Raw genomic sequence first — 23,363 nt, forward strand, 5'->3', positions numbered from 1 at the left:
GCTGGTTGCTGGCCCACAGCATGGTAATGAGATTTGAGCTTTATGTGCCCAGGGCTGGGAGGAGGGTCCTGTCACTTTGAAAGCAAAGAGAGGCTCTAGAGAGGGGCATGTTGAGATAGGAGTGCTGCCTTGAGACACCTGGCTTTCCCCACTCTGGGTGGGCTCTCAGCGGGGTGGGTTTCCCCTGCCAGGCAGCACTGAAACCTCTGTGCGCTCCCGGGCTGGGACAGTTTTTACTGTAACTACATGTGGAACCATCCTGAAGGAACGTCTGGATGGGACGGGGTACAGGGAAGGGAGCTGCCAAGAGTGCTGGCCAAGGACCTGGGTCTATGAGCTGGTTGGGGGGTGGGGTTGGGTGCAGGGTACTTGATCCTGAGTGGGCCTTCTGCGGCCAGGATTGGTTCTAGAGTAGGAGGGGTGGGATCGGGGATGGGGGAAGCCTGTAACTGGGCTGCAGTTGTCAGGTCCCAGGTTCTGGGTGACCTACTAAGGATTCTGGGTCCAGTGTGGGTCCCAGGTTAGATGTCCTAGTCTTGAGTCCGTGTCCACAGTTCTGGGTGTTGAGTCTAGGACAGTGATCTGGAGTTGATAGTCCAATCTAGGTCTGAGTCCTGACCCCAAGTTTAGAGTTCAGGGTCATGGTAGTAGCCTAGGGTCAGAATCAAGGTTGGGGTCAGTAACCAGGATGGGATCGAGGTCACGGTCCAAAATCTGGATCTGGGGACCTGTTGGGGGTCTGAGGTGAGTGTCGCAGTCTGGGTATGGCATTGGAGACCCAGGGCTGTGATCTGAGGTCATGGTTAGAGTCTGAGCTGGTGGGCCAAGGTTTGAGTCTGGGGTCCTGTGTGGAGTCTGGTGTCAGGTCGTGGACTGCGTCCAAGGTCAGGGAGTCCGGGGTTATAGCCAGGGTCTGAGATGAAAGTCCCGGGATGGTGTTCAGAGGTCTGAATCTGTGTCTTGGTGAGCGTCCAGGTTCCTTGTGATCACGTCTGGTGTCAGGGCTGCGGCCCGACTGGGGAGCCTGGGATCCAGAGATGTGACCCGAGGTTGTGGTCAGAGAATGGGTCTCGGGTCGTCTTCCGTGCCGGGTCCCTGTGGTGTTCCAGGCCCGGGTCTCCGTCCAGCATCGAGGGCCGAGGTCACGGCCAGGGTCTGAGCCCGCGGTCGCAGGTCTGGTTCGGGGTCAGATTCCGCGCGGCCTCCAGGGGGCGCCGTCGCCCGCCCGGCTCGGCCCCTCGCGGGCTCGCTGGCGTTGTGCGCGGCAGGCGGGGCCGGAGGCGGCGGCGGCTCCGGGGCGCGGGCGCGCGGGCGGCGGCGGCGGCGGCGGCGCCCCGACTGCAGTCCCGGCGGGAGCGGAGCGCGAGCCGGGGCCGGGCCCGAGCCGGCGCCATGGGGCGGCGCCGCCTGTGAGCGGCGGCGAGCGGAGCCGCGGGCGCCGAGCAGGGCCAGGCGGGAGGCGTCGGCGCCCGAGGCCGAGCGAGCCGCGGCCGGGCCGGGCCGAGCGCCGAGCGAGCAGGAGCGGCGGCGGCGGCGGCGGCGGGAGGAGGCAGCGCCGCCGCCAAGATGGCGGACCTGGAGGCGGTGCTGGCCGACGTGAGCTACCTGATGGCCATGGAGAAGAGCAAGGCCACGCCGGCCGCGCGCGCCAGCAAGAAGATCCTGCTGCCCGAGCCCAGGTGAGGAGAAGCCGCCCGCGGCCCCGGCCCGACCCCGCGGGCGCCCCGGCCGCGGCCCCGAGACCCTGGCCCCACGCTCGACCCCGCGACCTGGACCCCCGGGGCCGGCTCTCGCAACCCCCTGTCGGCCCCCCAGCCCGGAGCAGCCCGGCCTTGGCGCCTGCGGGTCCAGACCCTAAGCCCCAGACCCTGGGCGCCTGAGCCCGGAGCGCCCCAACTCCGGAGCTCCTCTGCCCCATCGGTCCCCGGACCCAGTCGGGTCCCCCTGGCCGCCCTGCTGCTTCCTTATCGTGCTCCACCGGCCCCCCGAAGTCGCTGTCAGCCCCTGGCTCCCGCCTTCTCCCACGGGAGCCCGGCGCGCCCCTTCATCCTTCTCGGAGCAGCCCTTGGTCCCTGTGGGGTCCCCTCCCCTCCGCCGGCCACCATTTACCTCGCCTGACGATGTCACCCACCCTTTTGCTGTCCCTGCTCACGGCACCCGCTTTAGGGTTTCCACTACCCCCACCCGTTTCTCCTCCAGTCTACACTTGTGTGAGGTGTGGGGGGACAGCCAGTCTTCCGGACTCTTCTCCCACCCTCTGGTGGGGTCGCTGTCCTGGAGTTGGGCTTGAGAGTGCTTTCAGGGCGGCGTGGTGAGCAGGACCTAGGGTGCTGCGGGCACCCTCCCCCTCGGACCGCGCTTAGGTGGGGGAAACATCCTCTGTGCCCTCTCCCCTACATTTCTCCTCTGGCAGGCCCTGCATATGGTGCCCCGTGGGTGCTGTTGACCAGGGGCCCTTCCAGCACACCTGCAATGGCTGGACCTTAGCTGCCGCCTCTGTAAGACAACTGACATCACACCTGGTATCAAAGTTTAGACTGTTCAGGATGTAGGTGCAAAAGTACACAGGATGTGGACGATTGCTGCGGTTTGTCCAGCATTTTATGGCTGATAGAGTATCTCTCCACTGTGTGAGCCTCTCAGCAGCGCATGGGGTGGCGAGGACAGGTGTGGTTTTGTCCCTGTGGAACAGGTGGGGAAACTGAAGCTCCAGAGGTGAGTGGCCTGCCCCGAGTCACACAGGTAGTCCCAGGTGGCACCTGGCCAACAGATCAGGGCTTCAGACTTCCGGTTCTACATTTCATCAGCTACCCTGGCCTGTGCCAGGGAGCAGACGTGCCCGCCACGATTCTTTGTGTCGTGTGGCAACTCCTTGTGCATGCCTGAGAGTTAGCCTCCTCCTGGTGCCCCAGCGGGCTGGGGATGGGGCCTGTCCACACTGCCGTGGTCTTATCTTGTGACTCTGGGTAAGTCTCTTCCCTCACTGGGCCTCGGTCTTCTCATCTGTGAAATGTGGATGGCGTGAAATAAGAGCTGTGACTCTGCAGTGTCCCTCAGCCTTTGAAGCAGCCGTCTAAGCTCTGGCTGACGCTGCAGGGGTGCCCCATGCCCATGGCCCTCGCCGGCCCCCTCTGCCATGCCCTGCTCACTGGGTGTTTGGATTGACTGAACGTCAGGCCTGGGAGAGGAAATTTGGTCTGCATTTTGAAAAGGCCGTTAGGGCCTTTTTTTTTCTAAGACATTTGCAATCAGATTTCTCAAAACAGGAACCAGACTGACTCTCAGCTGGGGGCTGTCCAGGGAGCAGTGACGGTTAGTACAGAAATGAGTTCAGAAATGACAAACCCACGAGGGAGGAAACGGGGGAGTCAGCCTCTACGGCTCAAAACGGCTCTCCTTGGTGGCCGCAGCCTCAAGACCCTCCTGCAGGATGGAGTTCTGCAACATGTGAGGCGGGGCCTTTTCTGGAACTGTCTGCGTTCGGGTAATCTCCCCCCAGAATGCATTGCTTCTGATGGGGCGCCGCTTTGGCTCTGCAGGTGTCAGAACCCTGAGAAACGAGATGGTCTTCTTTTCCTGTCCCCTTTCCCATCCATGGTAGTGATGGCGGTGATAGCAATAATGATAGGAATTATTACTGACTTACCTATTTTGACATCTGTCATCTCAGTTCTTCCAGCAACCAACCTGTGAAGCTGTCAAGGCCATGCCTTGCATGTAGTAGTTGCTCAAGAAATACCAGGACTGTGTGGCACCCCCATGCAGTCCTGAGCAGAAACAAGGTTGGATAGGATTCTAGGAGGACAGCAGGAGGCCGAGCCAGGCAGCCCAGGTTTTCACATTGGGTCACCATCAGCAGCATGGCCTTCCGCAAATCGCCCACGTCTGTGAAACGGACTGGAGGTGCGAGCGCCGAATGTCAGTGCGCTAAGGCCTGGGAAGGGCTACAGGCCACCCCTACGTGGGGGTCCAGGCCTGGGGCATTAGGGAGCAGGCCACCCTTTGCATAACGCCTTGCCTTGCACACCCAGTGGGGCAGAGCATGCCGCCCCCCGCCCCCCGCCCCCCGCCGCCCCAATGGTGATCCTGACCATGTTTCATGTTTGCCTGACACTTTTCCACTTGCAGAGTGCTTTTTACTCTATTTTGTCCTTTTGACAACTGTGAGAGGCAGGCCCAGCAGTTAGGATTCTCCCCTTTAGCAGTTGAAGTTATTGAGGCTCAGGGAGGGGAGGAGTCGTGTCCTTGTCACAGAAGCTGGAATGGGGCCTCGGGTTTCTGGACCACACAGGCCAGTGCTGTTTCTTTGCTGTGCTTTATCCCCTCCACCCACCCCTGCACACCACTGTTCTCGCCTCTGTCCACATTTTGCGGTGTGGGCTGACTGGCACCCCTTGTCTGGGGCCATCGGCTGTCACAGTTCACAAGGCTCAGCCCTCTTCCCGTTGGCTGGGATGGAGAACTGAGCTGCCGTGGCAAAGCTACTGCACCGAGTGGCAGCCCCACTCCAGGGTCCCGTTAGATGCAGGAGCCTGTCTTCCCCATACCCACAAGGTCAAGGTCAGAGTCAGGGAGAGGGGCTGTGGCTTGTCCCCGTGACAGGTTGCCACTGGGAATTGTTCATACCTTGAGGTGGCCCACCTTGGCAGCCCCTCCATGGCTGGTGCCTGGGGATGTGTCTTGGCCAAGAACTGGGGCTGGCATCACAGCTCTGAGTTCCAAAGGCTAGGGAATGAGAGTGGTTAGGCACAGTGCCACACTGAGTTGGCACAGGGGCCTCCCCTTCTGTCACCCTATAGAATCCGAGGAAACAGTCCCTTTCCCCAACCTTCTTGTAGAAGGAGGCAGCGTAAGGCAGCATTGTGTATCTGGAAGATGGGAGGTCTGGCTTCTCCCTCTACCACCAGCTCACATGGGACCCAGACGAGTCCCTTAGCCCGACTGGACCTGCCTCAGTTTCCACCTCTGTAAAACGAGGCGGCTGCCCCTTCACTCTCAGGGTCTGTGGTCTGGGCCTTGCCCTGAAGGAACTGCTGTCTCCCTGCCCCAGCAGCCAGCAGTCTTGTAATTATCATCATTTGCTTAATATGACCACTGAGGCCTCGTGTAATTAATCTCTGGGCTCCTAGCTGAGGAGCCCTGCCTGGGCGCTCCCAGGAGGTTCCTCTGCCCTCCCCGGTGACAGTGGCAGCCCCAGCAGCAGATTGTCAGAGCTGGGTGCCTCTTGCAGCCTCCCGATTTCTTGGCTGTTTCCTGGTCCCTCCCCCACTGAGAGTTTCCTCCTTCCTGCCCCTTTCTGGCTTCCCTGTCTCCCCAGACCCTGCCCCTGTTCCTCCGCTGCCTCGTTCCTGTTAACTCTTTGCAGCCAGAACTTCCTGCCCTCGATTTGTGGGGGAAGGGGTGCAGCGGGAAGCTCTCTCCCTCCCTCCTTCCTTCACTCCTGCAGCACCAGCTGAAACCCTGCTGCTTCCAGCCTTTGTCCCTTACCCAGAACTTTCCACTTCAGTGGCAGCGTTCTCCCAACTCCTTTCCCTGAAAACAAGATGATCTTTCCTGCAGTGACTCCCTCTGGGCCTTTGAAGCACCGCCGTTCCCCAGGAATGGGTCTCTGGGATGTCTTTCCCGTCTGTTTTCCTTTCCAGAGCATGCGTTTCACTTATTTGCCATTGAGTCGCCCACCTGCCGTTACCTGGGTAAATGGATTTGAAGGGAGTGTGAGCAATGCAGGTTGGAATCTGTGCAGGGGAACCTGGGCTGTTAACCCAGAATGAGGTGTCCTATTAATGCACAATCAATTCCTAGTAGTAAGTTCCCGGTGACGTCAGGTACAGGAGCGCTCCGCAGCCAGTGTTCCCTCCCCGTGCCTAGGTTGCACCCAGGTGGGCTTGGCAGAGGGACTGAGTGCTCAGGCTGGTGGGTTTGGGCTCCACGCGCTTGGCTGTTGCTTTCAGGATATGCTCTTGCCTCGGAACACACAGCAGGAACCAAAAGCACAGTGTAGCCCTTGAGGACGCACAGCCTCCCTCACACCTGCCCCTTCTTCCTGGGCCCCTTCCCTACTCCCCGCCGGCTCCCCATGGGTCAGTTTCCACTGCTGGATGGAGCTATATTCACGTTATTTCTACTCTGCTGCAACTGAGATACTAAAAATGAGGTGTTTGACTGCAGCTTTTTTCTAAAACAGTAATATCCCTTCTCTGCTTTGCTGTTTACTGCAAAGGGACGCGTCTATGCTGGCAGAAGTGGGTTTTCTGGTATTAACATGTTGGCAGCTCTGTTCCCAGGTGGGGGCAATTTTCTGACTCTAGAGCCATTTCCTGTTTGGGATGGGGGACAACCCCCTCCTGGAAACCACAGGGCATGGAATTCTGGAAGTTTGTTCTTGGTGCATTCTAGCGTAATGCAGATTACGGTCTCCATGTCAGCAGTAAATTGCAGGGTGTGGGTGCTCGTGTCATATTTGTGAAGAAGCCGTGACGTTTGACAAGGCCGCCAGAGTGCCTCTTCCCGAGCATCCCCGCAAGGGAGCTGCTTTGTGGCCGACACGACGTTCTGGAGCCCAGGCTGCTGCAGACCCTGGCTGTGTGTGCGGGGCCAGCTGGCTTTTTCTCTCCCCTGCTCAGGGCTTACCTTGGACCTGCCGGTTTGGGCTGGTCTTTCCTATTTGATCTGTGGCCCTGTCCTTGAGCTCTGAGGATGTTGTTCGCCCCAGGGAGTGTCATTGAGAAACATTAAGAAGCCCCAGGGGACTTCCTTCTGCTGCTGGCACCTTGGTGTCTGGTTTCCTGGAAATGCCACAGGGAGCACCTCGGCCACAGCCACAGGCCCTGCTGCACTGGTTGGTGAACGCTCGCTCATCTCCCAGGGGACGGTTCCCAGAGTGGCCGCACCAGACCTGCCAGGCCTGTAGCCTTCATGCCAGCTTGCACCATCCTGGCGTGGCAAAGCTTTAGCATCACTGTCGCATGAGGGGCACAGGAAGCATGGCCCCTGGCTGCCAGCTGCCAGCCAAGGCTGCCTCCCATCCTGGTTTCCAGGGAAGGGGGCTGCCCGTCTCCTACAGCCCCTGGTCAGGGACGGGAGGACAGCCAGGCCAGAGGCTGGGCACAAGTCAGGGTCCTCCGAGCCCTGCACCCAGCTCTTCCACAGAGGTCAAGGGGGGGGATGGAGGGTGCTTTAGTGGGAGGCCGTTTCTCAGGGAACCTTTGGACATTTTCTTTGCCACTAACTCATTGTGGGCCTCGGAGCACGTGGCCCAGCCAGCTTCCTCGCCATCAGCAAGAGTGTGTTTGTCTCTGACTTGTCACCCCCTCCTGTCCACACAGCTGCAGCCTCTGACCCCGAGCAGGAGACACCTAAGAGAGCCCAGGCCACAGAGGATGGCCTGGACTTTGCATTTCTTCTGAACCATGAGGTGCCAGAAGGGACCGGAAGTGCTCCCTCGGCACCCACTCCTTCCCTGTCACCCAGCGCTCAGTGCTGCAGCTGCTCACTGTCTTGGGCTGAGCCTGCTCCGGGAGCAGCAGGAGCTGGTGCGGGCCACCGTAACTGCAGGGGTGCCAAGGTGGGACTGACCGCTCCTTCCCAAAGCTGGGTGGGCACCAAGTACCTCTGTGCCAAGGAGCCCTTGATACTTTGGCAGGGCAAGCCACGGGCTCTACCCACTGGGCCCGCAGTAGAGCAATGCAGTGCCTGAAGCTGGTCTGTGAGCAGAGGAGTCCCACCCTGCTCGGCTCAGCCCTGGCCACAGGCCCCATCCTCCAAGGCCCCGTCCTCTCCGAGGACACGGCAAATGTGGAGCAGAGGCTTGAGCAAGACCAGTTACTGTGTGATTCTAGCATGGACTGTCGGTGAGCCGTGGGGCGCTGAGAAATGGGGCTCTGGCGGCTCTCTCCCATGGCCCAGCAGGTGGGGCACGGCGGGCAGCATGGCCAGCCTGGCATATTAGAAGCCCTCCTTCTGCCGTGTCCACCCAGGCTTTGTAAATGGCCAGTGTGATGGTGGCGATTCAGCATCTCATTGACATCCTCATTTTACAGGTGGGGAAACTGGACATTTCAAGTTTGTGACCAGGTGGTGAGGGCCACTTGGAACCCAGGCACCCGTCCAACGGCCAGAGCAAAGGCAACTCTGAGGCCCTTGCCCAAAGGTGTTGGGAACCTTAGCGTCCTTCCATGTGGGACTGTTGAGGCCGCTTGGTTCTCCTGATGCTCCAGAGTAGATCTTGGGAGCCACGTTCCCCCGGATCTCAGGGTTGCTGACCTGGGTGGGGGGCAGGGACACGCTCTGGGCTCACTGCCACTCCAGACTCTGCTAGTATCAGGGAGCAGTGTTGGAGACAAGGTGACCCAGCCCAGGAGGCTGTCCCACCCCTGTGCTCGCCCATGCTTGCCACCCTGGCAGGAGCTGCCCCCAGTGACAAGTTCTTCCAACCTGCCAGTTCCCTTGGCGGCCAGACCCATGGGAATAGACAGGAAACCCTAAAATTGCCACTTTGGGGGCCTTCCATTCAAGGACTCTGCTCAGGCCTGACCTCGTGTTTGGTTTCTTGCTTGGGGGGAGGGGGGTTGTTTATTTTATTTAAAAAACATTTTTTTCTTTTTAAGGAAGAAAGTGGAGTGCTGTGGGCTGGGAAGAATGTGGTGGCCATGCCCACGCGTGGCTGCTGAGGGGAGAGATGGCCTCAGAGCCCCGGGTCCTGCTTCCTGCTGTTCCCAGGCCAGGGCCGACAGCAGAGCCCCTGGGAAGGAGAAAGGGCCTGCCCGGCAGGTTCCCCTGGCTGTCGCAGGCAGGGAACCAAGCATGCTTCCCCCTTGGAGACTTCGCATGTCCAGTTGAAAAGTGGCAGTGGCTACTCCCTGGCTCCTAGGTGGCCATTCCCTCTGCCAAACTGGCACCATTTTTTTTTTTTTTTTTTTTTGAGACAGAGTCTCACTGTGTCGCCCAGGCTGGAGTGCAGTGGCACGATTTTGGCTCACTGCAACCTCTGTCTCCAGGGTTCAAGCAATTCTTCTGCCTCAGTCTCCTGAGTAGCTGGGACTACAGGTGCACGCCACCATGCCGGGCTAATTTTTGTATTTTCAGTAGAGACGGGGTTTCACCATGTTGGTCAGGCTGGTCTTAAACTCCTGACCTCATGATTTGCCCGCCTCGGCCTCCCAAAGTGCTGGGATTACAGGCATGAGCCACTGCGCCCCGCCAAGCTGGCACCATTTTTGCAGGCTCCTAGGAAGCAAGTCTGGGGCTCAGTGGGGCTTACTGCTGAAGCCCGGTGGCCCCCATTCCCGGGACAATGCCTGGCTTCTGGTGGGTGACCCCTACAGGCTGGGATTGCTTTGCCTGTCATCTGCATCTGCCTGTCGCTACCTTCCGCTTGACCAGCACCTGATCATAGCCATTTGACCCTCCACTGCCCCGGAAGACAGGCATTTTGTGATTTTTTTTTTATTTTTTTTTTTGCTTTTTTTCATCCCCTTCTGTGGACCAAAATGTCCCAAAACTCAAAAATCTGGTGCAGAATCAGAGTCCCGCCTTCCTGGCCCACCTCCCAGGTGAGATGCAGGCCCCTGACCTTGGGGTTTTCTCCACGTTCCAGTCTCCCAGTGCACAGCCTGTGCCCCGAGGGTTGCCCAGGGCCCAGGCCTCCTGTCTGCAGGTGTCAAGGGCAGGGACCGTGTCTTTCTCAGTTCAAGAGATTTTTATGAAGCCTCTGCTGTGTGTGAAACACCACAATCTCCGTCCACCATTTCCTGTGTCCCTGGGAGTCCCACATGCCGGGAAACGTGTCCTTGACGGTGGCTGGTGGACATGAGCTGGCGTGTGGCCCGAAGGGGCGGGTGTGCTGGTGTGGACGCGGGACCCATCCTTGGAGCTTCTGTCAGTTCTCAGAGGGCATCCTCACTCCCCGGTGGGGGGCATGGGCCCTCCTCTTCCCATCCAGGCAGGGTCTGTTCCAAAGCAGTCATAGGATGCGAACTCAGGGTCACCTAGGCCCATCCTTGTCTTCAGTGCCCTGCTTCCTGCTGGAGACAACTTTGGAAGAGGCCGCGGCCCCTCCCAGCCTCTGAGGGTGGGGAGCAGGCCAGGGGGTCGCGGCCTTGGAACCGTGCTCATGGCAGCCCTGCTGTGCTCGTGCTATCTCGCTCGGCCTTTCCTGAGGAAGGCTGGAACCAAGTGAGATCAGGGGCCGAGGCCTGGGAGTCCACTGCAGCCCTTCCTGGAAGGACAGTGCCCAGTGGAAGCGGATAGGAGCCCCCTCTCGAGGCCGAGGCCAGAGGCCAGGCAGGGTCCACAGGCCAGGTCCGCACTGTCTGGAGCTGCTCTCCGCAGACGGCTCTTCTGGCTGAAGCTGCCATTCTTCCAGAACCTCAGGCCCAAAGCCTGGAAGCCCTCACGGGGCTGGCCTCATAACCCTTCTCCCGGTCCCCGACAGCCTGAGCCTTCTCCCACCCACCCCCTTCCCCTTCTTCCTGCCCAAGTGTTGCCTCTGCCTGGGCTTCCTCCGCGTGGCGCCTCCAGTGGAGTCGGGCCACCCGCCGCCCTGGACCAAGCCTCCTGAGTCCTGCTCTCCTGCCCACTCCTTGGCTGTGAAGCCCCCTGGTTTCCTGCCCTCCCCCTCACCATGGCCTTTGTGTGCCCTCTCCCCTGCCCCATTGGCCCCTTGCTCATCCCTGGACATACTGTCCCCTGCCTGTTCCCACGTCTACCGACCCCCCTGGCTTCGCCAGCTGCCGAGATCCCACTTGCACTCCAGGAACCCAGTGGAGTTCCACCTTCTCCACACAGCCTTTCCAGACCCAGAGGCCTCCTCTCCTTCCCAAGGCTTCTGCACACGCTGTCTGGTATCACAGGCTCAGAACCATGCCCTGGGCAGGGCTGTTTGGAGCAGGGGGTGGCTTTGGCATGAGGTACACAGTGCCTCAGGGGTAGATGTGCAGCGGGTCCTCGTGACCACAGCCTGGGTGGCCAGTCCGACCAGCCCTGGGCTGGGCTCATAGGGGCAGGCAGGGCCGGGGTGCAGAGAGGCAGGGGCCATGCCAAGCACAGAGAACCTGGACTTGCTGATCCAAATCTCCACCAGCTACAGTCTTTTCACAGGAGGCCTGCTGGTGGCCCCATAGACCTGCAGGGCCATGTGAGCGTGACATGGGCTCAGGTGTGTTGTCCCTTCAGGCCCCCAGCCCTGCACATGCCCTCAGCATGGCAGCTACACGTTACCCCAGGAGCCCAGACTAGTGAGGACCAGATGCAGGCCTCAGCTGGCTGTTGGGACAGACCGGCAGGGCTGGGCTTGAGGTGGGCCAGGAGAGGGCAGGAGGGGACAGTAAGGTGGTATTTGAGGCCGGGAGTGTAGCCTGGTGTGGCTCTCCCAGACAGCACTCAGTGTGGGGTGAGATAAACAGGGTGGGGGATGTCGGGTTGGGTTTTGAGGGTCACAATGGCCAGGCCCTCCCCTATGGCCATACCAAGCAACCCAGGGCAGGGGTCACATTTTATATCCAAGTACTAGGGACACACGAACCAAGGCATGGCCTTTTCTTACAATTTAAAGAATTGAGATGCAATTCATATAAAATTCATCATTTTATTATACAATGTAGTGTTTTTTAGTACATTGACCGTGTTGTGCAACCCTTACCCCAAAAAGAAACCCCGTCCCCACCGCAGTCACTCCTCTCCCTCTCTCCAGCCCCCGGCAGCCACGGATCTGCGTTCTGTGTCCGTGGATCTGTTCATATGAGTGGAATCTCACAATATGTGGCGACCCTTTGTGACTGGCTTCGTTCAGCCTCATGTTTTCAAGGCTCATCCACGTTGTGGCCCCTGTTGGTGCCTCGTTCCTTTTTACAGCCGAGCCATGTGCCGCTGCGTGGAGATGCCACATGTGTGTCTTTTCATCTGCTCACAAACCAGGCTTGGCTTTTGTGACTTGGCCAAGTTCCCAAAGCCAGCCGGTGGCAGCACTGGGACGAGACCCCACAGGCGGTGGGCCTCTGAGCAGGGGGCCACCTGCCGGCCACCCTGGCCTTTGAGGACACAGCCTGGCGGGGGCGGTGCAGGCAAAGGCTTCCTTGAAGCCTTCTGATCTGACCTGTGTCTGGGATAAGTGAGTAGGCCCGACGGGCTGGCCTCCTTCCTGGAGGGAGTGGCGACACCACCACAGTGCCCTCAGCTCGCGTTTCTGGGCCTGCAGCCCCCACGGGCTCTGGGGGCTTCTGCTTACTGTGCCCCCCTGTCCCACAGCATCCGCAGTGTCATGCAGAAGTACCTGGAGGACCGGGGCGAGGTGACCTTTGAGAAGATCTTTTCCCAGAAGCTGGGTGAGTATGGCAGTGGCTCTGCCAGCCACCGGGCTTGACTTCTTGCCCCTACCCCAGCCAGCCCAGCTGTGCTCCCCACTCTCCGGAGATTTGGCCTCCCATCCACTCAGGGTGGAGCAGCCAGCGAGACCCCACGGCTTGCTCCAAGTCGCTGCGACCCTGCGTGCCTCCTTGCCCCTGGCTGTCGGCCCAGGGAGCCCCGTGGTGGGGGTGGGGGCCCAGAGTCTTCCAGGGCCGCCAGGGAAGTTCCTCCTTTGGGGTTTTTGTTTTTGAGAGTTGCAGCTTCCCCTTGGCGCGGCCGCAGCTGCTCTGGGCCGTTGGTAGAACTGACAGGAAGAGGCGGGGCCCTTCCTGTGGCGCCTGCCGAGCTGTGGTTGGCCCCGCCCCACCCCATGGGCCCTCTTTGTAAGCAACCTGCCTGGTGTTGGCCCTCCATTCCTCCTCCAGCTGGTGTCTGATGCCTGCTGTCAGAAGTTTCATGCGACCCACCCTGTGGACCTGGCCCGGAGGGCAGGCTTGGGGCAGGTCTCAGGAAGCAGGCTCCAGCCCCACATGGCTCTGATCTGGCTTTCCCGAGAACAGGAGCTCAGCTCTGGACAGGGGGTATCCTGGCCTGATGGGATCAGGCATTGGGGGTCAGCCTGGGGGAGTCGGTGTGTCAAGAAGCACAAAGTTTGGGTCCTAGGCCTGTGCCTTGTGTCCTTGGGCAAGTTGCTTCACCTCTCTGAGCCTGATGGTGTCCTCATCTGGGAGATGGGACTCATGAGTCCGACTGTGCAGGCCTGTCAGAGTCAGATGGGAGCACTGTGCCCACTGTGAAGCCTGGCCCCCATTCCTCAAAGGCCCTGCACTAAAGGCCAGGCAGTGAGGACTGAAGTGATGGCCGCAGCTCTGACCCAGGTGCCCAGGCAGTGCCCCCGAAGGCATGAGAGGCCACCCAGCTTGAGCCCGGTTACCCATGTCAGACTGGAGGCCTGAGGAGGGCCTCTGTCCCCTGGTAGTGCTCGGGGGCCGGGGTCCAGGGTCCAGGCCCCTTACTCAGGCATGAGGACACCCTATCTGGGGTCCCCTGAGAGCCCCTCCCACAGCCCACCTTGCCTCTCCAGTTCCCTGTGGCTTACACCCCTTCCATGCCCCCTGCCCTGAGGCCCCAGCCCCAACCTCTTTCCCAGGGACCTGCCACTTGGTGGAGTAGCCCTGAGTTCCACTTGAGCCTCTGCCACAGACAGTGTGTCTGACCAGCTCCCTGAGCCCTAGTTTCCCCAACTGGACCCACCCTCCCTGCCTGTTTCTCAGGCTGCTGTGCAAATCAGCCAGACACTGGAGGGGGGCAGGGTCCAGAGGAGTGGTGTGGCCTCAGAGCCCCCTGCTAACCTTTCCCCCGTGCTGCAGCCTGACCTGGCCCCGGTGGCCACAGCATCCCAGGGCCCCCAGACTGAATCGTGTTGCACCTGCACAGCCCGCCCCGGTGGGGGGTATCAGCCTCACAGAGCAGGCACAGGGCCCTGGGCTGCAGTGAGTGGGGGCCCAGCTGCCAAGCCAGGGCTCCCTGATGCCAGAGCCAACCCCGCTTCTCTGCCTCACCCTGGTGCCTATTGCCGTCCAGCTACCACCTGGGGAAACAGATTTCAGGAAGAGGGTAGAAACACAGGGGCCCCAACCCAGAATCCAGGAATCTTCCAGTTGGCAGCAGCCTTAGCAGCTGCCTGGCCCACCCCTTGCCTGGAGCCGAGACCACCTTTGCCACCTCCATAGCCAGTTCTGCCCAGGGAGCCCAACCCACACCATCTGCAATGATGGGAAGGCCTCTGAGACAGGCGTGGCTCTGTGACCTTACACTGTTGCCTTCAGGGTATCTGCTCTTCCGAGACTTCTGCCTGAACCACCTGGAGGAGGCCAGGCCCTTGGTGGAATTCTATGAGGAGGTGAGACCCAGAGGCCCAAGCCCTGCTCTGCCTGGAGAAAGGGGAGGAGGTTGGGGCGGCTTTGTGGAACCCACAAGCTGCCTGGTGTGGGCATCCCCATTCCCTGCTGGGCTCTAGATGACCTGCAGGAATCCTGTCCTCCAGATCAAGAAGTACGAGAAGCTGGAGACGGAGGAGGAGCGTGTGGCCCGCAGCCGGGAGATCTTCGACTCATACATCATGAAGGAGCTGCTGGCCTGCTCGCATGTGAGTGTCCTCAGCTGGCCCTGTGTGCTGGCCCAGAGTCACCTGCAGATTGGGAGGGGAAGAGAGGACCCTGCTGAGAATTCATGGCCACCTCTGTCTTCCCCAGCCCTTCTCGAAGAGTGCCACTGAGCATGTCCAAGGCCACCTGGGGAAGAAGCAGGTGCCTCCAGATCTCTTCCAGGTGTGTGCCTCCCGGTCCCTCCCCAGGCGAGGTCACCTTGGACAGCCCCTGGTCAACAAGCCTGGTCAGCCGGGGGCGGGGCCTGGGCAGCCATGGTCTCATGGGGCTCAGTCACCAACTTCCAGCTTCCTCCCTCAGCCATACATCGAAGAGATTTGTCAAAACCTCCGAGGGGACGTGTTCCAGAAATTCATCGAGAGGTGAGAGCAGGGAAGTGTGGGAGAGGAAGGGGGAGGGAGGGGCCGCTCTCAGAAGGGGCGTGGCTGGCATGGCGGGCAGAAGCCAGCCTTCATTAGGCCCTGAGCAGGCAGGTGGCTGGCCTGTCAGCGGCCCCCTTGCAAGGACTCCTGAGAAGTCAGACAGGCTGCAGGTCATCTCCCACCCTGCCCTCCTCAGCACCAGGCAGCTCAAAGCCCATCCCAGGCAGTCTCCTAGCTCCAGGGAGCTAGGAGAGCTGTGCCACCTGTGCCTCTTTCTCTCCTGTGGGCTGTATAGCACCTTGCTGGCCCACCCGGACTGAGAAGCATCAGAGTCGTGGTAGGGGTGGGCCCAGTAGAGCACACGGCCCCCGTGACCCTCACAGCCAGAGTTGGCGCGGTGGGTGGGAATTGTAGGCAGATTTCAGCCAGCTTTAGGGAGCAGCTGTTTTAGGGTCACTGCTGCCCAGCCATGGAGTGAGCTCTGTGTCACTGGAGGTATGCAAGCAGGGACGGGAGACGTACTTGTCAAGGATAGGGTAGCAGGAAGTCTGGGTTAGACTGGAAGACCTCCTTTCTGTGCGGATCTGATTCCAGCAGGAAGCCACGGCCAGGTGGCTGAGGGCCATGCTGGGCACCCAAGCAGCCCTGACTGGTGCTGTGGGCGGGCAGGCCCTCAACATATCCTTCCTGGAAGAGGACATTAACGCTCCTGATGTTTCCACACCTACCCTCACGGGACCCCAGGGAGTGGCGGCTGGGTGGGGAGGCTCACGACAGCATCATCCTTCCCACATTCTGAGTGGCCCCTGAGCCCTGATTCTTCTTTTCCAGCGATAAGTTCACACGGTTTTGCCAGTGGAAGAATGTGGAGCTCAACATCCACGTGAGTGGGCTTGGGTGGGGCATGGAAAGCCATGCACCCTGCTGCTCCTCTCCCGGGAGCTGGGCCTGTGGCTTGGCTGGGAGCGGGGAGGTCAGGGTATGTCTGTCCTTTAGCCCCCAGGGCCGTGGCTATGGGGGTCAGGGCCGGGATCCCAGCATGGGGAGGCCGGAGCAGGTAAATATGTGGCGAGGATGGCCAGGACATGGGTATGGGGACCCTGGCATGGGGCCAGCCCCTGCTGCCCAGGTGCCTCTGCCCCAGGGCTGGGCAGAGGCAGCCTGTGGTGACCGCAGCTGTCGCTGCCCCTCAGCTGACCATGAATGACTTCAGCGTGCATCGTATCATTGGGCGCGGGGGCTTTGGCGAGGTCTATGGGTGCCGGAAGGCCGACACAGGCAAGATGTGAGCACCCTGCTCGGCGTGATGGGATGCCTGGGGGAGCCGGGCTCCTGGGGGACCCTGACAGGCCGGATTCCACACAGGGCCACCTGCTGCTCCATGCCCTCCTGTCTTGCCGTGCTGTTACCCCCGCAGGCTCCTCTGGCCCCAGCCCTCCCTGTCTCTGATTTGTGTCACACGCTGGTCCTGGGTCTAGTCTTTCCCTCAAGCGCCCCCTGAGGCAGCCCTGGGCCCCTGCTCTGAGGGTGGGTGTTGACCGCTGACCTCTGCCCCGCAGGTACGCCATGAAGTGCCTGGACAAAAAGCGCATCAAGATGAAGCAGGGGGAGACCCTGGCCCTGAACGAGCGCATCATGCTCTCGCTCGTCAGCACTGGGGTGAGCTGGGTGGGCCGGGCTGCCGCTGAGGCTCTGGAACCCTGGGCGCCCCTGCTAACTGCCTGCCCCCTCCCCTCCTCTCCCCTCCTAGGACTGCCCATTCATTGTCTGCATGTCATACGCGTTCCACACGCCAGACAAGCTCAGCTTCATCCTGGACCTCATGAACGGTGAGTGCTGGCTGGGCCCTAGGGTGGGCTGGGCCCAGGCACGGGAGGCTGGGGCAAGACACTGAGTGCTGCCTGTGGGACTGCCTCCCTCAGGTGGGGACCTGCACTACCACCTCTCCCAGCACGGGGTCTTCTCAGAGGCTGACATGCGCTTCTATGCGGCTGAGATCATCCTGGGCCTGGAGCACATGCACAACCGCTTCGTGGTCTACCGGGACCTGAAGGTGAGCGCCCCTGCTGTCCCCAGGCTGGACGTCCGTGGCTGTCCTCTCCTTCCTCTCGACATCCCGGCCACCAGGCCCAGAGGAGTGGGGCTCCTGGGACATGGCCGCCCCGTGTCTTCCCATCTCCGCCCCTGCCCTTCCCACCGAGCCACTCTCTGGGTCCAGGTTGTAGCTGGGGACAGGAGAGAGGACCCCACCTTTGCCCTTTCTTTGGGCACCCATCGTCCTCTCCAGTGAAGCAGTGACCCAGCTGGCATCTTGCCTGGCTGGGCCCCATCCTGAGCTGCCCCAGGCAGCTCACTGGGCTTCCTTCACAGCCAGCCAACATCCTTCTGGACGAGCATGGCCACGTGCGGATCTCGGACCTGGGCCTGGCCTGTGACTTCTCCAAGAAGAAGCCCCATGCCAGCGTGTGAGTGCCCCCCACCCTCTCCCTCCCCACCCCTTGCCACTCCCGCTTATGGCCCCCTTGCTCCCACAGGGGCACCCACGGGTACATGGCTCCGGAGGTCCTGCAGAAGGGCGTGGCCTACGACAGCAGTGCCGACTGGTTCTCTCTGGGGTGCATGCTCTTCAAGTTGCTGCGGGGGTGAGTGGCCCGTCCCAGGTGGGCAGGTGGGTTGGGGCTAAGAGAAGTTCCTCCCCAATCCAGGTGGGATGCCAAAGGAGGGGAGCCCATAGCTGCCTTGGTGGTAGGGGTGGCACCGTCCCTGACTTTGGCCACAGCTCATTCATGCTGCCTGCCTCCCTTTCCCCATTCCTGTCCTTTGATATTGGTTTTTGGCCTCTCTTGCCCAGGCACAGCCCCTTCCGGCAGCACAAGACCAAAGACAAGCATGAGATCGACCGCATGACGCTGACGATGGTGGGTGCAGGTCTCAGTGCAGGGCCGCAGGGGGCTGGGGAGAGCTCCTGTGGGTGCCAGGGCATGACTCTTGCTTCCCACCAGCCAGCAGAGATCTCGGCCCCTGACCCCTACTCTGGCCTCTGAGACAGACCTCCTGCCCCATAGGCTCTCGCCCTCCCCGTGCTGTTGGAGCATGACTGCTGGGCGAGCTAGGATGCTGTGCCCCATCTGTCCCTCTGCGTGGGCCTGGACCCCTCTCTCCCCTGAGCTGGGATGGGGTCAAGGGCTCTTCCTAAGCCCCTGCTAATGTCCCACTCCTCTCTAAAGGCCGTGGAGCTGCCCGACTCCTTCTCCCCTGAACTACGCTCCCTGCTGGAGGGGTTGCTGCAGAGGGATGTCAACCGGAGATTGGGCTGCCTGGGCCGAGGGTGAGTACCCTGGCGCCTTGGGCATGCTGCTGGCTGTGCCCCCGTGAGGACAAGGGCTGTGTCCCGTCACCTGGAACCCCCTCCAAGGTCCCAGCCTCCTTGGAGGAGCTCATAAGTTGGGGCATGGCCAGCCCTGTCCAATGTTCTCAGAGTGGAGGGGCTGCCCTGGGGGTTGGAGCTGCTGGAACCAGCTAGTAACTGGCTTCCAGAGGGGCCCTTGTCACAGATGATGATGATAGCAGCTTTTTATGTTTATCAAACATTTATTAAGCACTGGGCATAGGGTTGCAAAATTTACCAGTGTTAAAACCCACAACCCTACGATGTAGGAACTTCTGTTCTCCCATTTGAGAGATGGGGAAACAACTCAGGCTTAAGGAACTTGCCCAAGTTCACAGAGCCAGAAAGTGGCTCAATCAGGAGTTAAGCCTGGGACTCAGGGTGGGGCTGAGCCCAGATGACTGGCCTCTCCCCACAGGGCTCAGGAGGTGAAAGAGAGCCCCTTTTTCCGCTCCCTGGACTGGCAGATGGTCTTCTTGCAGAAGGTAACAGTCTGCGGCAGGGACTGGGGGTGCTCTGCAGCCCCACCCCCAAGCTAACGCCCATGACCCCTGTTCTGCTGCAGTACCCTCCCCCGCTGATCCCCCCACGAGGGGAGGTGAACGCGGCCGACGCCTTCGACATTGGCTCCTTCGATGAGGAGGACACAAAGGGAATCAAGGTACTGGGCCTTGCCTGGCCTCTTGTACCTGGACTGTGATCCTGGCCTGGGGGAGGATCCCTCTCCCTTCTTATCACCTGTGAGACCCTGTGCCAGCCCTGCCAGCTTGTAGGCCTCAGTTCCTCCTTGGCCAACTTCCCTGGGGGTGGCAGTTGCACTGACCATCCCTACCCAGGGCCCTGGGTCTGGGCAGCCTGTGGCTGATGGTATTCCGGCATCTCTGTCCATCCATGTGCCCCTGCCCCATCCACCTGGTAAAGTTACTGGACAGTGATCAGGAGCTCTACCGCAACTTCCCCCTCACCATCTCGGAGCGGTGGCAGCAGGAGGTGGCAGAGACTGTCTTCGACACCATCAACGCTGAGACAGACCGGCTAGAGGCTCGCAAGAAAGCCAAGAACAAGCAGCTGGGCCATGAGGAAGGTGAGGGTCGCCGGCTGCTGCGGCACCAGGCCCCTGCCTGCTTAGAAGTGAGCAGCTGGCTCGGGTTTAAGGAACTCGCCCTGGATCACAGCCAGAAAGTGGCGGCTCTGGGATTCAAACTCAGGCTGGGGCCGGGCATGGTGGCTCACGCCTGTAATCCCAGCACTTTGGGAGGCCAAGGAGCGCAGATCACTTGAGGTCAGGAGTTTGAGACCAGCCTGGCCAACATGGTGAAACCCTGTCTCTACCAAAAAATACCAAAAAAATTAGCCGGGCATGGTGGCACGCGCCTGTACTCCCAGCTACCCAGGAGGCTGAGGCGGGAGGATCGTTTGAACCTGGGAGGTGGAGGTTGCAGTGAGCCAAGATTGTGCCACAGCCCTCCAGCCTGGGCAACAGAGTGGAGACCCTGTCTCAAAACAACAAAAAAAGAAACCCAGGTGGGGCCGGCTGAGTCTCCTCTGTCTCTCGCCTCAGACTACGCCCTGGGCAAGGACTGCATCATGCACGGCTACATGTCCAAGATGGGCAACCCCTTCCTGACCCAGTGGCAGCGGCGGTACTTCTACCTGTTCCCCAACCGCCTCGAGTGGCGGGGCGAGGGCGAGGCCCCGGTAAGGAGCCCGTGCGGGGGTCCGGGAGCCGGGCTTCTGGGTGGCTGGCCGGCCCGGCTCTTACCTGCACCACCCATCCCTGGCCCTGCAGCAGAGCCTGCTGACCATGGAGGAGATCCAGTCGGTGGAGGAGACGCAGATCAAGGAGCGCAAGTGCCTGCTCCTCAAGATCCGTGGTGGGAAACAGTTCGTTTTGCAGTGCGATGTGAGTGGGGGCTGAGCCAGGGATGGGAGGGCCGAGGGGCCAGGCCAGGCAGGCTGGGGAGAGCCCCAGCTGACAGAGCTGGGCTTGGCATGTGCAGAGCGACCCTGAGCTGGTGCAGTGGAAGAAGGAGCTGCGCGACGCCTACCGTGAGGCCCAGCAGCTGGTGCAGCGGGTGCCCAAGATGAAGAACAAGCCGCGCTCGCCCGTGGTGGAGCTGAGCAAGGTGCCGCTGGTCCAGCGCGGCAGTGCCAACGGCCTCTGACCCGCCCACCTGCCTTTTATAAACCTCTAATTTATTTTGTCGAATTTTTATTATTTGTTTTCCCGCCAAGCGGAAAATGTTTTATTTTGTAATTATTGTGATTTCCTGTGGCCCCAGCCTGGCCCAGCTCCCCCGGGAGGGGCCCGCTTGCCTCGGCTCCTGCTGCACCAACCCAGCCGCTGCCCGGCGCCCTCTGTCCTGACTCCAGGGGCTGCCCGCTCCCAGTGTCTTCCTGTGGGGGAAGAGCACAGCCCTCCCGCCCCTTCCCCGAGGGATGACGCCACACCAAGCTGTGCCACCCTGGGCTCTGTGGGCTGCACTCTGTGCCCATGGGCACTGCTGGGTGGCCCAGCCTCCCTCACCAGGGGCAGGCACAGCACAGGGATCCGACTTGAATTTTCCCACTGCACCCCCTCCTGCTGCAGAGGGGCAGGCCCTGCACTGTCCTGCCCCACAGTGTTGGCGAGAGGAGGGGCCCGTTGTCTCCCTGGCCCTCAAGGCCTCCCACAGTGACTCGGGCTCCTGTGCCCTTATTCAGGAAAAGCCTCTGTGTCACTGGCTGCCTCCACTCCCACTTCCCTGACACTGCGGGGCTTGGCTGAGAGAGTGGCATTGGCAGCAGGTGCTGCTACCCTCCCTGCAGTCCCCTCTTGCCCCAACCCCCAGCACCCGGGCTCAGGGACCACAGCAAGGCACCTGCAGGTTGGGCCATACCGGCCTCGCCTGGCCTGAGGTCTCACCGATGCTGGGCTGGGTGCGACCCCATCTGCCCAGGACGGGGCCGGCCAGGGGGGCGGGCAGCACAGCAAGGAGGCTGGCTGGGGCCTATCAGTGTGCCCCCCATCCTGGCCCATCAGTGTACCCCCGCCCAGGCTGGCCAGCCCCACAGCCCACGTCCTGTCAGTGCCGCCGCCTCGCCCACCGCATGCCCCCTCGTGCCAGTCGCGCTGCCTGTGTGGTGTCGCGCCTTCTCCCCCCCGGGGCTGGGTTGGCGCACCCTCCCCTCCCGTCTACTCATTCCCCGGGGCGTTTCTTTGCCGATTTTTGAATGTGATTTTAAAGAGTGAAAAATGAGACTATGCGTTTTTATAAAAAATGGTGCCTGATTCGGCTGTCTCAGACTCTTTTTGTACCTGGTGACCCCTTTTCAGCTTCTGCTGGGCTGGGGCCTGAGGGGGAGGGTCTCGGTGGTACCAGGTCTCCTCCACCGCCATGGCTTCCAAGGTGGTCTGCTGGGGCCCAGGCCATCTTCCAGGTGGGGTGAGGCAGTGGGTCCCTCTTCCCCTCCTACCCCTCCCAGCTGACAGTCCTCTCCACCTAGTGGCTGTCCAGTGCCCATTCCTCACCTTTTCCCAGGGAGGAGAGAGCAGCTTCTGCCACTTCCCAGGTAAGCAGGAGGAGGTGCCAACAGTGTTAGGCCTGGCGCAGTGTCTGGGCTGACTGGGACCGTCTCAGGCCCACAGAACACCCCTGCACAGCAGGCACCAAGCTGAGGCCCTCCCCAGAAACAGTCACAAGGCACCTCTTCCCTCTAGGTCACACCGCAGCCTCTGGGCCCTTGGCCATCTCTGGCTTCAGCCTCCTCTCTGGCCTCACTGCACAGCCCTAGTAGGGGTCCCTGAGGCCTGAGGGGAACCCCAGCTCTAGGCCTCTCCTCTACCCAGAGGCTTCTGGTCAACTTCCCTTTCCCCATGTCCCTGCCCTAGCCCCCAGGGTGACTAAACAGATACATGTTGCTGCCCACTCCACACAGGGCTTTGCTGGGCATGGCTGGGGCCCATGGCCAAAGCACAGCATGCCAGGCAGAGAAGGGAGGCAGACAGCTGGGCAGGGTACTCAGGGCTGAATACAAGAGTCAGGGGCAATGGCCTTTGAGCCAGGCCTCCAGCATTGGTGTGGGAAGGAGGGAGAACATTTCTGAGGCAGGAAAGAGCCAGGCACTCATGAGTGGCCCAGGCTGGCCGGAGGACTATAGGAAGGAGCCATGCCTGGAGGCACTGAATGCCAGGCTTAACCTATCCCGGAGCCAGGTGTGTGCTCAGGGCCTGCAGAATGAAGATACAAACGACATGGAGTCCAGACCTGCCATGCTCAGGGAGCCGTTGAAGGTGCGGAACAGGGCTGAGAGTGGTGAGAGCTGGCTCTAAAGTGATTGCCTGGTTACTGAGTGCAGGATGTGGGGAGGGAGGTGAAGGACAGGAGGCAGGGAGACAAACCTCCGCAGTGGGAGAGGAAGAGATGAAGAGGCCAGACGGGAAGAACGTGGTCCAGCAGAAACAGGCTGGACTTGGGGCTGAGTGAGGCGGGAGTCTGGGGAAGAGGGTAGGTGTGGTTGGGTTGGCTTCGGACATACTGATGGGATAGCATGGGATCCCTGGGCACAGAGATGTCCTGGAGTAAGCTGAAATGTGGACCTGGGGGTGGCATCAGGGTGACAATGGGAACGGACAGGCTCTCTCCCAGGGATGTGGGGGTCAGGGAGAGAGAGGAGGCCGTGGAAGAGGGTTGAGAAGGCACTGTCATGGAATTAAGGGCCAGTGGGGAGCTGTGTTCAAGATGGCAGAAATCAGGAGAGGCTGGAACCAAGAAAGTCCTGTCGGGGTTGAGTTTGGAGAGGGCTCAGGGAAGGGACTGCCTCTGAGAAAAGGGGTGGCCAGGGAGGGCTGCAGCAGTGGTGAGCAGGTGAGCTCTGGGCATTCAGAAGCCTTCGGGCTGCTACCAACCCCAGGACCTCACAGATGACACCATAGCGTGGGGTGGCAAAGTGACCCCAGATGGCACAGGCGCCATGTGACTACAGGGAAAAGGCAGGGTAAAAATGGCAATGAGGCCTTCCAGCCCAGAGTCTCAGAACTGAGGACGCCCTACAGCAGGAAGTGATGCTCAAGCTAGCTGGCCCTCCTCAATCATGTTCCACGTAGGGAAAGGGTGAGTAGAG

General features: G+C 60.8%; 1 protein-coding gene across 1 annotated transcript; it reads left to right on the top strand.

Annotated features, from left to right (window-relative positions):
* The first annotated feature begins 1,310 nt into the window (after positions 1-1,310).
* On the top strand, positions 1,311-21,531 carry GRK2 (G protein-coupled receptor kinase 2). The gene is made up of 21 exons (XM_031016054.3): positions 1,311-1,679; positions 12,244-12,320; positions 14,172-14,245; positions 14,390-14,491; positions 14,598-14,672; positions 14,811-14,872; positions 15,704-15,755; positions 16,066-16,157; positions 16,432-16,531; positions 16,623-16,701; positions 16,795-16,925; positions 17,243-17,337; positions 17,407-17,514; positions 17,724-17,790; positions 18,100-18,200; positions 18,679-18,745; positions 18,826-18,921; positions 19,182-19,344; positions 19,822-19,958; positions 20,050-20,163; positions 20,261-21,531. Exons 1-21 carry the CDS (start codon positions 1,567-1,569, stop codon positions 20,423-20,425), a joined length of 2,070 nt encoding a protein of 689 aa, XP_030871914.1. The 5' UTR covers positions 1,311-1,566; the 3' UTR covers positions 20,426-21,531.
* Positions 21,532-23,363: the final 1,832 nt, after the last annotated feature.

Source organism: Gorilla gorilla, chromosome 9, assembly GCF_029281585.2.
Source record: "Gorilla gorilla gorilla isolate KB3781 chromosome 9, NHGRI_mGorGor1-v2.1_pri, whole genome shotgun sequence".
Classification (NCBI taxonomy): domain Eukaryota; kingdom Metazoa; phylum Chordata; class Mammalia; order Primates; family Hominidae; genus Gorilla; species Gorilla gorilla.